Raw genomic sequence first — 13,535 nt, 5'->3', positions numbered from 1 at the left:
GCTAAATGTAAAAGGCAACTTTACCACAACCTACCAAGCAATTTTAGATTCTCTCTTCGGGCTCTTTGTTACTAACTGCCTGTCACATAAACACATATTTAGCTCCCATTTATTTAGGTGATTATACAAAAAATACCAAAGATAACCCAGTTTGATGGGCATAAAATCACGGATTCCCAAAGAGTTATTAGTCTAAAACTCTATTGGTGATAAGAGGACAAAATAAGAAATAGCATAAATACCTAGAGCAGATGATGTAATAAATTAATTAAAAATTGTATTGTCTGGGATAAATTACAATTTCATCATTTCTTGTAACATGAGCTCAAAGAAGAAGTACAATAAATGAGGCAATGTGATTGCACCATTCAAAATGTGATTACAAGCTGATGTAATGACAAAGCAGTGTTGATACTCCTTCCTGCAGCTGTCTTTTCTGTTGTTGCATTTGCTGTCGGGTTTTAAAAACCAGACAGATTTCATTAATCAAAGTATGTGATTGCGTGCAGGTCTCTTTCAAAACTGCTTACTTTTGAAATTCTCAAAACCTTTCTTATAATAATTTCCCTGAAAAGCAGAAGTGAGTAATTCGTGATTGAATACAGAGAACCTGAGAACACAGGTGACACAAATTTCTCATTAATCCACTATTCATGTTTTATTTTAAGTCAAGTCAAATATATTTACATAGAAGAGAGAAAGAGAACAGCTGTTGATCAAAGTGTTACACATCTAAATGAATCAAATAACTTAAAATGATGTGAAAAAATGACAGAATTTAAGGAAGGAAACATAAAGTGAAAGTACCTCAGTAAACAGAAGACATCTAAATAAAAATTATTATATTAGTCAAGTCTGGATAACAGGAAGGCATGGATAGCTCTCTCAAAGACTCTGAAACAGAGGAATGGCTTCACTTCTGCAAGTAGCTATGGATGGAAGAAGCATTACTCTGTTAATGTGTGAAACATTAGATTAAATTTGCTCAAAGTGTGCTAAATTGTAAAAGAACTGAGGTCAGGACCACCCAATGCAATTACTTCTGTGTTTTGGTAATCTCAGTTGAAAAAATTTAAAGGAATCCATGACTTACCATCTTCCAGACAGACCTGTAAGGCCTTCAAAGAAATCATGGATTATGCTTCAGTAGCAGGTAAATCTGTGAGTCATCTGCATACCAAAGAAAGGAGATCGAGAGGGGATTTTTTAAACTAAGCCCTAGACTTGCAATAAATTAAAGGATGGTGTAAGAGGTGTGATAAAGCTATTCCTCTTTAACACTAGCATCCCCAGGCTTCTACCTTTCTACCTATAAAACCCGAGAGCAGTCAAATGGTGGAAGTGGAAGCTAAATTGGCTAAATTGACCGCGGAGTCATCATTTTGCGTTTCTACCTTTAAAAGCCGGAGAGCAGTCAGTCAAATGCTGGAGTCATTCATATGTATATTAGGTCGTTACCTAGGAATTCTAGGTAACGACCTAAGGTAACGACAAGGTACCACATGTGTACCTGTAGCAGTGAACACATCGCACAGTGGCCTGATTTTTTTTGCATCTGTGTACTTGGATTTTAGGTCGCAAGCCACCCAAAACTTGCTCCATGCACCACTCAGCAGGCCATTTGTAAATATGTGTACAAATGGTTGGTTTTTTGTACTGTTTTTATCAATAAATGTCAGCAACAAAGGACATACACCCATGTGTGTTGATTTCTCCCTAAGATGGTGAAGGAAATTGCCTTCCCGGGTTTCCTCCGTGGCGTGAGCGATAAGCAGAGTTCTGTCCTTTCCTTCTAAGATTCCTAATTATTTAAAGTAACACTCAGGTATGCCGTTCAGCTGGGTTAGTTACAGCGCCGGGAGCAGCTTGGGAGAACAAGGAAACACAGACTGCTTCAGGTTGCCTTCCCAAATCAACTCAAAGGTTTATTTGATACACAGCAGTTTATATAGATGAAAAAAAAAGGTTCGTGTGTCAGCTTTCCCAGTTCAAACCGGTACAGACCAAATAAGGAAACGTCTTCCTGCCTTCTGAGCAAAGTATCCCTTGTGTAGTTTATCAGTTCAGCTACAATTTATGATCATCCCAGCAAAATACACTCCTAGACATAAAATACAGAGTTCTTTCATCAGTGAATTCTGAAACAAACCACCTAGCCTTTAACGAGCCTTTTCCAGGAGATAAAGAAAAAGGGAGGATGGGAGTAAGGAAGTGGTCTCATCTCTGTGGTGTTTTTGACCTTGAGGTACCAGCCTGTGAGTCTCACATTAATTCTTGGGTCACAGAGAAAGAGAAAAACAACTAGTAGATGGGCCTTATTGAGCAACTCTTTTCTGTATAAAACAATCTTCTGTAAATGCTAACCGTGGTACTAAAATACCTAACAGATGGCAAACTGAAACACTCCAAGTTGGTGACTTTTGGAGATTTGTTTCCCTGGATGATTGAGAATGCATCAAGATGAAACACAAAAGGAAGCTCACCGCTTTTGTTGCTGCCATAAATGCCATTAGTTCAGGGAGGTCCATGAACCAATGAACATGCTCCATGCACCACTCAGCAGGCCATTTGTAAATATGTGTACAAATGGTTGGTTTTTTGTACTGTTTTTATCAATAAATGTCAGCAACAAAGGACATACAAAGGACATGTGTTGATTTCTCCCTAAGATGGCAAACTGAAACACTGAAACACTCCACTCCCCCACCCCCTCAATCACTCACTGAGTGATTGAGGGGGTGGGGGAGCTGCTAAAAGCGGTGAGCTTCCTTTTGTGTTTCATCTTGATGCATTCTCAATCATCCAGGGAAACAAATCTCCAAAAGTCACCAACTTGGAGTGTTTCAGTTTGCCATCTTAGGGAGAAATCAACACACATGGGTGTATGTCCTTTGTTGCTGACATTTATTGATAAAAACAGTACAAAAAACCAACCATTTGTACACATATTTACAAATGGCCTGCTGAGTGGTGCATGGAGCAAGTTTTGGGTGGCTTGCGACCTAAAGTCCAAGTACACAGATGCAAAAAAAATCAGGCCACTGTGCGATGTGTTCACTGCTACAGGTACACATGTGGTACCTTGTCATTACCTTAGGTCGTTACCTTAGGTCGTTACCTAGAATTCCTAGGTAACGACCTAATATACATATGAATGACTCCAGCATTTGACTGACTGCTCTCCGGCTTTTAAAGGTAGAAACGCAAAATGATGACTCCGCAGGGGTCTAAGGTAGAAAACCAAAATGACTGCTCTCCGGGGGTCTAAGTGTTAAAAGAATCTATATTGAAATGCAAAAAAAAAAGAGAAAAATAAAAATAATAATTAACTTCTAAAATTAAAAAGTACAAAACTCAGATATGAATTCTGATTATTTAAAGATGATTCAGTCAGAAGTGTATGCATTTCTGCAAAGTTACTCTATTCAAATATGGTACAAGATGGAAAAAATATGAATCTACTTTTGTTCTGTGAAGGTGTGTGTCATTATCACCTCTTCCACTTTATTCACACAGATGTTTATCATGGTTCCCATTGGTCTAAAAGTGTATAAGCTAGAAAACCAACAGGATATGACATGAAAGCTAAAGAAGAATACGTCATGTTGGCGTGTCATATAAAGACTAGTGTGTGGGAAAAGCATAGATAAAAACTTACTTTAAGCTACTCAATAATTGGAAATGAAAGAAAATTCAAAGAAATGTTATTTTATTTAAGTAAAACAATTCAGTACTGCATTTTTGTACTAAAAGAAGACCCACCCTTTATTTACAGTAGCATTACCTCTTACCATTGTAGCTCAGTAGTAATAATTAAAAGATTAACAGTCCAAAAGAACTGTGCAAGAGTAAATCAAAGGCATAAAAACGAAACTCCTGGAGTCAAAATGACAAAATCAACACTTCGGGTTGCAGCTGACTCCAGCCACAACTATCCTGGGTTTCCCAGGGTTGGGTAATTTTAACATGTAGTTCCCCTTTTGGCTGAACACCTGGCTGTGTTAGTTAAATTAGGCTTTTATTGCATATCTCCTTTCAGAGGCAGTAATGTCTTGGCTTACCGTTTCATTGTGCTGGACATGAGTCCCAAACATTTTGCACAAAGTGCAAAATTTGGCTATCATCATCATCATCATCAAAGAGGAAGCGTGACTAACACAAGCATCAAATGAGGTAATTTGTTCAGTCAAGAAATTTCCAAATAAAATTCATAACAATGGCTATTGTTGTACAGGAAATAGTATGAGGCTGTTAGTGCGCAGAAACAATGAGAACTTTAACAGCTGCTGCTTTTCTTTTCTTTTTTACAAGCAAACATAGGTGCAATTTGTGAGGGGTGGGAGGTTGTTTGGGTTTTTTGTTTTTAGTAATAAAGATATAAAAGTCTATAAAAAAAGAACTGGTAAAAATGTTTTGTTTTTAAATTTATCATTCTTCAGCAGAGATTATAAATTAATGCAGCAAGGAAAAAGAATATAAAAGGCTGTACAGTCAGTTTTTCATTGTTATTAAATTTGCCTCTGTACACCTCCATGGTTGATTTTTAAATAAGATTAACTTTAATTTAGGTTTAATTTGAGGTGTTTTTATTTTAAAAAATTGCAATTTTTGTAGTAAGGCTCAAAGTAATTGGATGATTGACTTGAAAACAGTTACACGGTTAGCACTGTTGCCGCACAGCAAGAAGGTCCTCTTTCTGTGTGGAGTTTGCATGTTCTCCCTGTGTTTGCGTGGGTTCTCTCCGGGTACTCCGGCTTCCTCCCACCGTCCAAAGACATGCAGCTTGTGGGGATAGGTTAATTGGATAATTCAAATTGCCACTAGGTGTGAATGTGCGAATGAGTGTGAATGGTTGTCTGTCCCTGTGTGTTAGCCCTGTGACAGACTGGCGACCTGTCCAGGGTGTACCCCGCCTTTCGCCCTATGACAGCTGGGATAGGCTCCAGCGCCCCCCGCGACCCTGAAAAGGATAAGCGGAAGCGAATGGATGGATGGATGGATGGACAGTTACACGGCCAGCTGAGCCCACACATTTGGTAGCTTTTCACTAGAACTGTTAATACAAGGTACAAAGAGCTGTTGGTGCACATGAAGGAGGCCATCATTAGGCTGAAAAATGAAAACAAATCAATTAGGGAGAGAAAAACTTTAAGAGTGGCAAAGTCAACAATCTGTAGACCCACAGGACTGCTTCGGTGATCATTGCAGATTTATTTCCATAACTAAAAAACAGTTTCATAACATGCAATAAAGTCAATAACATGATCTACAATCAAGAGAGGATTTCATGAATGCAAATACTGAGGGTTTAAAACTGTCAGTATCTGCATGTTCCAGAAAACATCTAAACTAAAAGAACCCGCACGATTAAAAAAACAACAACATATCTTTGGACAGATAAAACCAAAACTTAACTTGTCCCAGAGTGGCTGGAAGAAAAATGCATCAAGAAAGAGAGGCAGATTATTAAACTTTGTCTATGTCCAAACTGACTGTACGTAGAAGTTTGACATTGCATTTTTAATGGTTAATACATTTGAAATCACTTTTTCCAAATAAATAAAAAAATCTTTGTTTGCTATTTTGACATTCTATAGACTTTAAGGCTCTGCTATAACACACACAGCTAGGACAAACATACAGAGTCCGTCAGAGCTTAACATAATAGATTTAGAGCCTTAGACTAATCTCTGAGCACAGTCACTGTAATGTCATGAAAGCAGTACAGACGATATTAAGCAACCATTGTCAGATTTTCAGAACTTTCATGTAAGCTCCATGTACACGAAAAGATTATGAAAAATGCTGTACAGATTAGAGACTTATTCTTACATTTTTTTTCTTTTTTGTGGTCTTATTTTACGTTTTTTTTGTTGTTGTTTTGTTTTTTGTAACCGACTCTGTCCACAAATTCTGGACAGCAATTCTTCAATCACATGTTTCAGTGTACACATGACCAATTTTGGATATTTTTTTTTTTATTTTTCTTAAGAGGAAGGGGCTGTTCACTGGATGTGTGTCACAGGACATGACAAATTCCCTCCCACTTGCAGTCACGGTAATTTAAAAGGGAGGAAACACAAGCAGAGTCACAGCAGAAACACCAGAACAACCATCAGTGTGAGCCTGAGTACGTAAACAGTGCAAGTGCATATCAGAAGATACAGAGAGGAGAGTCAACTGGAAGAAATAATAGTCTTCATTGGCACTGAAAGTCTGGAATTAAAGGTAAACACTTCTCTTGCAAAGTGTCTTAGACTTTTAGACAGTCAGCTGTTTTAGTTATATTTAAGAATGAACATGATTTCTTAGATATGAAGCTGTTTGATGTCAAACACAGCGCACTGAAAGTTAACCACACAATTATTTTCTTATGTCATTATCAAATTGACATTGTGTTCTTAGAATATCTAGAAATTCATAGTTTGAACTGCACACATTGCAATAATAATGTGATATAAGGTTGTGCGCAGACTTTACTGTTAATCAGCGTAGATATTGTGCTGTTTGTAGTGCTAGATTGTTTAAAGTCTGCACACGATGGACATCCTCTATCTGTCGCTCTCACATTAAAACCTTAAGAATGCAGCGTTTCGTCAGGAAGTTAATATCTATGTCAGTGGCATGGCGAAAGAACATGAGTTTGTGTTTGTATGTTTGTATGTTGAATATTGAACTGGTTTGGCATGACATTAAACATTTCGTCACTCTTCACATTTAAAAACCGGAGCAAGAAAGCACACGGTTTCGTAGCGGTCACACGTCTCCGTCATGTGTTGAACGATAAGCACCATATAAGGGGACAGCAAGTTTCCTTCCATTTACCCACGATTGTTGTGTTCCTTTTCTGTAAATTCACAGACAAAAATATCCCCAAAAAACAGAAGCAAAACAAGAAGTGAAGATGAATCTCTTTGTCCTCGTTGCCATCCTTGCAGCGGTCAGCGTGGATGTGGTAAGAGGTGGTTTAAGAGCTATTCTGATGGAGGTCAGAAGGTTTTAAATTTTTCAGTATGACTAAGTTTCTCTATGCTTCTTTCAGGCTTTTTCACAAAGATCATCCAAACAAGCAAGACGTAAGTCATTTCAGTGGGTTTAGGTAAAGTTCTTAAGGTTTATACTTTGACAGCATGCATTAAATGTTCTCACCCCTCTTTGTGCTGTGATCTGCAGAACGGTGTCTGTCTGGAGATGGGAGTGAATACAGAGGAAATATTGACAAGTCATCCACCGGTCGCGCGTGTCTCTACTGGGACAGGGTTAAACCTCAATGGAAAAATGTAAATGGACTTGGCAGACATCGTTACTGCAGGTATGCTTTGGGCTACCAATGTGATGTTTTTATACTGTATGTCTGACAACAGGTAACCCATGTTTAATATGATTGTACTTGAACATTAGGAATCCTGACAATTCTGACATGCCATGGTGCTTTGTCACAAGAGAAAGAAGGACTGTGAAAGAATACTGTGATATTCCCACATGTAAGTCTCATATTGGTGATTTACTTTTTCTATTTGCTATATTTTATTGAAGATTGGTTTGAATTTTTCTAATGCTTTCTGTTTTCTATTCCAACAAAGGTTTTGCACCACTACAGACGCCTCCTCAACTACCTGTAGATACAGGTAATTTTGTTGTTTAAATCCAGTTTTTCCTAAATCACAAGGTATGATTCTCTTTATTAGCTCCCGCTGACTTATCCCATGTGTCCTTCCAGAGAAAACATGTGGAGAGACATCTGAGAGGAGGATTCATAAAATTGTAGGAGGCTCTTTCACACCTATAGAGTCGCAGCCATGGGTTGCTGCCATTTTTCATAAGCGCTATGGCTTCCTCTGTGGTGGCACTCTCATTTCACCAAGCTGGATTCTCACTGCAGCTCACTGCTTCTCTGATGGGTGAGAAAACAAAGCACCGTGTTATTTCCTCCAATGAAGTCATCGCACTGTAATTTCAAAATCATTCATGTTGGTGTGTGACATGTTTACACATTTGTGTGTTTGGTTTTTGTTCAGTGAGAATACCAAACTCACACATCTGTCCATATACCTGGGAAAGAGTGCCATTAATGAAACGAATGCCAGTAGTGAGCAGAAGTTTGCTGTGGAAAGACTCATCATGCATGAAGGATATAATGATATTACCTATAATAACGACATAGGTGAGCACAAACTCTGTTGTGACTAAACTGTGCATATACACATACAAAGAACTGCTCTGAGCACAGAACTTACGGGTGTTTTTATTTTTACATTTCAGCTCTGATTAAGCTCAAAAGCAGAGATGGAGGACGTGCAGCTAAATCAGCTTCTGTACGCATAGCTTGCCTTCCTCCATTTCACACTGAGCTACCTCCTGGATTTACCTGCACCATCGCAGGATTTGGGAAGGAGAGCGCAGGTTAGTAGTACAGGACCTCCATCCTTTAGACTGAGCTCTGCTCTCTCAACCTTTTCTCACATTTGACACTTTGTTGCAGGCTCATTCCAGTTCTCACAGTATCTGAAAAAGGCTGAGGTAAAACTGATGTCCAACGCTGACTGTAGCAAAGAAGTGCACTACGGAAAACGCATCACTGAAAACATGTTCTGTGCTGCAAGCCCTGACTGGAGCACTGATGCCTGCAAGGTAAGGACAGGGCGCAGGGTATGCCATGGGAAACAAGACATTTGAGCTGGCTTTAAAATATACATCAAAAGAGAAGTGAGTTAGAAGAAGTGGTAACTTGAATTGCAGCATGCATCATAACCTTTGACAGCTTTAAAGCGGATCTGAAGAGTATTTCTTCATCTTCTTGAAGAAACTTGCTAACATTGAAAAGTGCTGAATAGCATAATGTCAGATGAGTTACCTTTAGGTTAAAATTTGTTGCTAGTTGTCAACCTCAAGACATGTCAAGGGTTACCTTCTGAGTATATTTTCACAGTTTTCACATGAAAATATTTGTTTGTCAGGGAAAAAGTGAATCAGGAAACAAAATAATGATAAACCTGGAAATTTTAGTTAACACCTGGCTGTTTTGCCCTTTTCCGCAGGGAGACTCTGGCGGTCCTTTGGTGTGTGGAGCATCAGGTCGGATGTTTCTGTTCGGCGTGGTGAGCTGGGGTGAGGGCTGTGCCTTGAAAAATAAACCAGGTGTCTACACAAAGGTCACCAACTACAACACATGGATCGCAGGAAAAACAGGACTCATCAAATACGCAAAAGGACTGATGTATCCCCTGAAATGAAACTGTCCCAGAATCGTATTTATTTATTAAGTGTTCCCTAAAGGCAGCAGGCTTTTTGCACATGCAAGCAAGTGCAGATGTTGCAGGTTTTGTTCTGAGAGCAGCTACCATCGCTTACTGTGAACATGTTTTTGCACTGAAACGATTTAATGTAAATATTTAAAAAGAGTATTTTAAAAACTGCTTTAATTGTTGGTTGCATTATATATTTTTATTACTTGTGCATTTTTCAGGTATTCTGCATATTTATTATTGACTTTTAAAATAAGCAATTAGGAAACATATTTATGTCAAATAATTTAATTTCATATAAAAGGCTGGTCCTGCTGTTGATGAAAAAATATATATAATAAAAGCTTATTTATCAACTCATTTTTACTGTCTCTTTTATCCCTGGGTTATATGTATAACAAATGGCAAGGCCACTTGTTTTCCTTTTATACAGAAATAAAGAATTTCACCCGAGTAGCTGAATCAGACTAAGCTAAAGAGTCCCAAAGTCAAACACCAGAGGGCACTGTTGTGTGAAATTTTCTTTTTTTAGCCTCAAAATAAAGATAATAATAATAATAATGGATTGGATTTATATAGCGCTTTTCTAGGCACCCAAAGCACTTTACAATACCACTATTCATTCACTCTCACATTCATACACTGGTGGAAGCAGCTACAGTTGTAGCCACAGCTGCCCTGGGGCAGACTGACAGAAGCGAGGCTGCCATATCGCGCCATCGGCCCCTCTGGCCAACACCAGTAGGCAAGTAGGGTAAAGTGTCTTGCCCAAGGACACAACGACCAGGACAGAGAGCCCAGGGATCGAACCGGCGACCTTCCGGTTACAGATGCGATTCCCAACCCCCTGAGCCACGGTCACCCTACCGCCCTAAGATCACAAAAGTATTTTAGAGCAAACAATAGTGACGTATGATCTGTTTCATATCTGATCTGTGTGCTGTGTAGCAGTTTGGAGACAGAACTCAATAGACTAGAAACACAACAGGGGTCAAAACAAGACACCAGACTAGATAAACTGCTTTGCATTTGTCTTCTGTCACAGATAAAGCATTCTTTGTCTACAGCAGTCTGCTGTAGATTGACATCCAACCACTCCCACATGCCCTGTACTATAACTTCAACCACTCCTGCTCTTCCTGCTCACTTGTTTCCCATACCCTCCATAGCTGTGGTTTTCCAGACTTTTAGAAACCTGGCGCTTGCAGAGGCATACTCTGTGACTGCATCTGCTAAAACTTCCTTACCTTATCTCATTATCCTGCTGTACCTGTAACACAGATTAACTGTCTGGACTTGAATCTGTGTTTCTAGCCCCAATTTATTATTTAGGCAAAGGCTAAAAATGCATTTGAATACAAACAATTTTAAAAAAAGATAATGCATGAATGGTTAATAAGAAACAAAAGTCTTGAGCTCGATTCGCACGTCAACAGATTAACAATTTTTATCTTTTACACTTGGACACAATTAAGTATGTGACATTTGGTAATTTAAACCAGGAAATGTCATCATGTGATGGTGCTGGATAAAATGTCAGGGGATTACTAAATAAGAACATTCATCCTTACGAATGTGTAGACCGCAAATAAAATTCAAGGAACCTAATCAATTATTAATCGAAGCATTTCTATAAAAACAACAAATGTCAAGCTGTTGACAGTTCTCAGTGAAAGTGAACTCAGGAGATCTTCAAAGTCATTATGCTAAATCCTCAACTCATCTTGTTGCAAAGGAAAACATATATACTGAACTATTGCATGCAATCATCACCACTGTTTATTGCTTCCAAGTGGTCTTGAGCAATAGTTGAAAGTCTTTTCCAAGGTTTTCTCTGACTGTCTGACTTTTGTATTTATTTTCAGCCGACTTCTTCTACCTGACAACTTTCAGAGAAGAAAAAAAAGAAAAAAAGAAAAAAAAAGAGAAGAATCTTTTTCTTTGCTTATTAAGCCACTTAACACTGACCTATGAATCATTCAAGTATAAAAAAACATCTAATTAAAAGGATTAACCAGTGTTTTCCCTACACATAACAAACAGTTTAGCAAAGAAATTTTAAACTGTATCTTTAGTGACTTTGTTACAATCAGCCTGTTGCAAAAACAAACCATTTATTCTTATTATAACAGGCATAAAATTATATTTTTTGCACCAACACGGTGATTCACCAAGAGCTATTAGTTGAAAACGTGTCATACACCAGCACAATGTGATTTGTGTCCTTAAATATAATTGAGGAAACTGGTCAAGTGGAAGACAAAAGAAGAAGTAGCAGGCCTAAAATAACATCTACAGCAAATGAACGATATCTGAAAGTTGCATCTTTAAGAAATAGCAAAAAATCCAGCAAATCCCTGACACCAGATGTGAAAAATACAACTGGGCCTTCAGGTGATCCATCTACTTTTCACTAAAGCCTTATCAGAAATGGTCTCAGTGGATGGGTGGTTGTCAAGAAGCCATTCTTAATGAAGGGAATGGGGGAGAAAAGGCTGAGGTATGCCAAATTACACAAGACGCAGTTCAAACAGGTGTGATGGATCCAAATTTTACATTTTTGGTTAAAATTGTTGTTAACATGTATGGAGCAGGTCAGGAGAAAGCACAGCAGTGCATGTCTACTGTAAACCACAGCAGAGAAAACGTCAGGGTTTGGAAATCTTTCACTGGAAATCTTTTCAAAAGTGATGGAATACAGAACATAGAAAAGTACCATGCATTACCATGTAACACTATCTGAAAAGCATCTGATTAGATCAAGGGTGACTAAAGACATTTGCACAGCACTGCATGTTGTAGTGGTATAGTAAGAAACTGTGGCTTATGTGCAAGTGCAGGCAGTGCTACTAAACATGGTTCTGCTGCACAGTGGCCAAACCTCATATCTTCTCAGACATACAGCATGACTCACAATATGACCACATACCACAACAACAATCACTCAAAAAGAAAAATTTGAAGGGAGCACTAAGCATCACTGCTCCAGCCATGATACGCAGATTAAGTGCAATGAAAGCATCAGAATACACAGTGTTGCTGTGAACAACCACAACATCCAGTTGGTCATTGTGTCATTTCTGAGCACATACTCTAAAGCCTCTCTTAACAACCTGCAGCAATGTTTTCTTTCAAAGTCTGTTTGGACAAGTCCACATATACAGATAGTTCACAGCAGGGCTACTGGAGCCAATCGGAGACTGTCCTACCCCTCCTCAATTACTCATAGACACCAGTTTACTTTATTGCATCTCCTACTCTGCCTCAGTCCGTATATGGTTTGGAGATGCAGTGAGTACAACTCTTACTCCTCTTTAAGGACATTTCCTGAGATGAGAGGACATTTGTGGGGTCATTTCTAACCAGTCCACTATGTCTGATTTGGGGGGGGGGGTTAACCTTTTGTCCACATGCATCCACACTTGGTTGCAGGCTCTTTGGTTAATCTGGGGTCTTGAGGTTATGAATACTGCAGTTTTTGCTGCTGGGTTCGCCACTTTCCCTAACAGAGATTCAATTATGAGGTGCAGGGACAGCAAACAAGCCGGCAAGCATGCACACACAAGCGAGAACTGCAGGTATAAATGACATTCATGGGCATTGTCAGTTGGGTTGTTAAGTAGCCTATCTTCAGCACCAAAGTCCAGAAGCAGAGAAACAGCATGTGGGTGCTGTGCTGTAATCTTTGAGACTCCTTTCAGCTCCAGACTGCAGCAAGCTGAATCCTTGGTCTTTATTTAGACCTGCACATTGAGGCCTGGAGACATGAACTCCTGACCCACCTTTTAATGGACGGAGATCATATGTCAGATGTAGGTTCGAAGCTTCATAAAACCACACCAACAATTTTTTTTCTGCACTAGAGCCTACTAGGTGGTGCAGAACCTGCTCCCTTTTCTATCCCTTACAGTCTCACAGATGTAAAGCTGACCTTTATGAGTCTGCAGGGAGTCACAGCTCAATATGTTTACAACCTTCCCTTGTTCTTTCCTTGATATTGCGCGCCCCCACCCCTTATCTTGAATCATAATAGCTTAAGTTACCCCAACACTTTCCCTTTTTGGGGGCTATTGGCATGCATGACGTCATTTGGGAAGAGCTCTCACTGTGTGTGTGTGTGTGTGTGTGTGTGTGTGTGTGTGTGTGTGTGTGTGTGTGTGTGTGTGTGTGTGTGTGTGCAGGGAAGGCGTCAATGCGCACCAACACCAACCAGCTTGGCAGCTGTATTCCTTCGCTGTGATTGGACAGAGGGCGGTGATTCCTTCTGTCACGATTTGGGTCGCTCCCACC

General features: G+C 39.2%; 1 protein-coding gene across 2 annotated transcripts; it reads left to right on the top strand.

Annotated features, from left to right (window-relative positions):
• The first annotated feature begins 6,091 nt into the window (after positions 1 to 6,091).
• On the top strand, positions 6,092 to 9,605 carry plaua (plasminogen activator, urokinase a). Of its 2 annotated transcripts, none has more exons than XM_026189164.2 (11): positions 6,092 to 6,228; positions 6,862 to 6,955; positions 7,043 to 7,076; positions 7,174 to 7,312; positions 7,402 to 7,484; positions 7,584 to 7,628; positions 7,721 to 7,901; positions 8,019 to 8,164; positions 8,263 to 8,403; positions 8,483 to 8,631; positions 9,039 to 9,605. In XM_026189164.2, exons 2-11 carry the CDS (start codon positions 6,905 to 6,907, stop codon positions 9,231 to 9,233), a joined length of 1,164 nt encoding a protein of 387 aa, XP_026044949.2. In that variant the 5' UTR covers positions 6,092 to 6,228; positions 6,862 to 6,904; the 3' UTR covers positions 9,234 to 9,605. The 2 variants fall into 2 exon arrangements, with proteins under 2 accessions (XP_026044949.2, XP_080143737.1); XM_080287611.1 differs by having other exon boundaries at positions 6,095 to 6,228; positions 6,862 to 6,940.
• The last annotated feature ends 3,930 nt before the right edge of the window (positions 9,606 to 13,535 follow it).

The sequence above is a fragment of the Astatotilapia calliptera genome, chromosome 13 (genome assembly GCF_964374335.1).
Source record: "Astatotilapia calliptera chromosome 13, fAstCal68.1, whole genome shotgun sequence".
NCBI lineage: Eukaryota > Metazoa > Chordata > Actinopteri > Cichliformes > Cichlidae > Astatotilapia > Astatotilapia calliptera.
This window is presented reverse-complemented; position numbering and strand designations above follow the sequence as displayed.

Excerpts from the sequence above, each read along its gene's own strand:
- plaua (XM_026189164.2), top strand. The coding sequence starts at position 6,905 with ATGAATCTCTTTGTCCTCGTTGCCATCCTTGCAGCGGTCAGCGTGGAT. Across the intron at positions 6,956-7,042 it reads CAGCGGTCAGCGTGGATGTG|GCTTTTTCACAAAGATCATC; the intron begins GTAAGAGGTGGT and ends TGCTTCTTTCAG. Across the intron at positions 7,902-8,018 it reads GCTCACTGCTTCTCTGATGG|TGAGAATACCAAACTCACAC; the intron begins GTGAGAAAACAA and ends GTTTTTGTTCAG.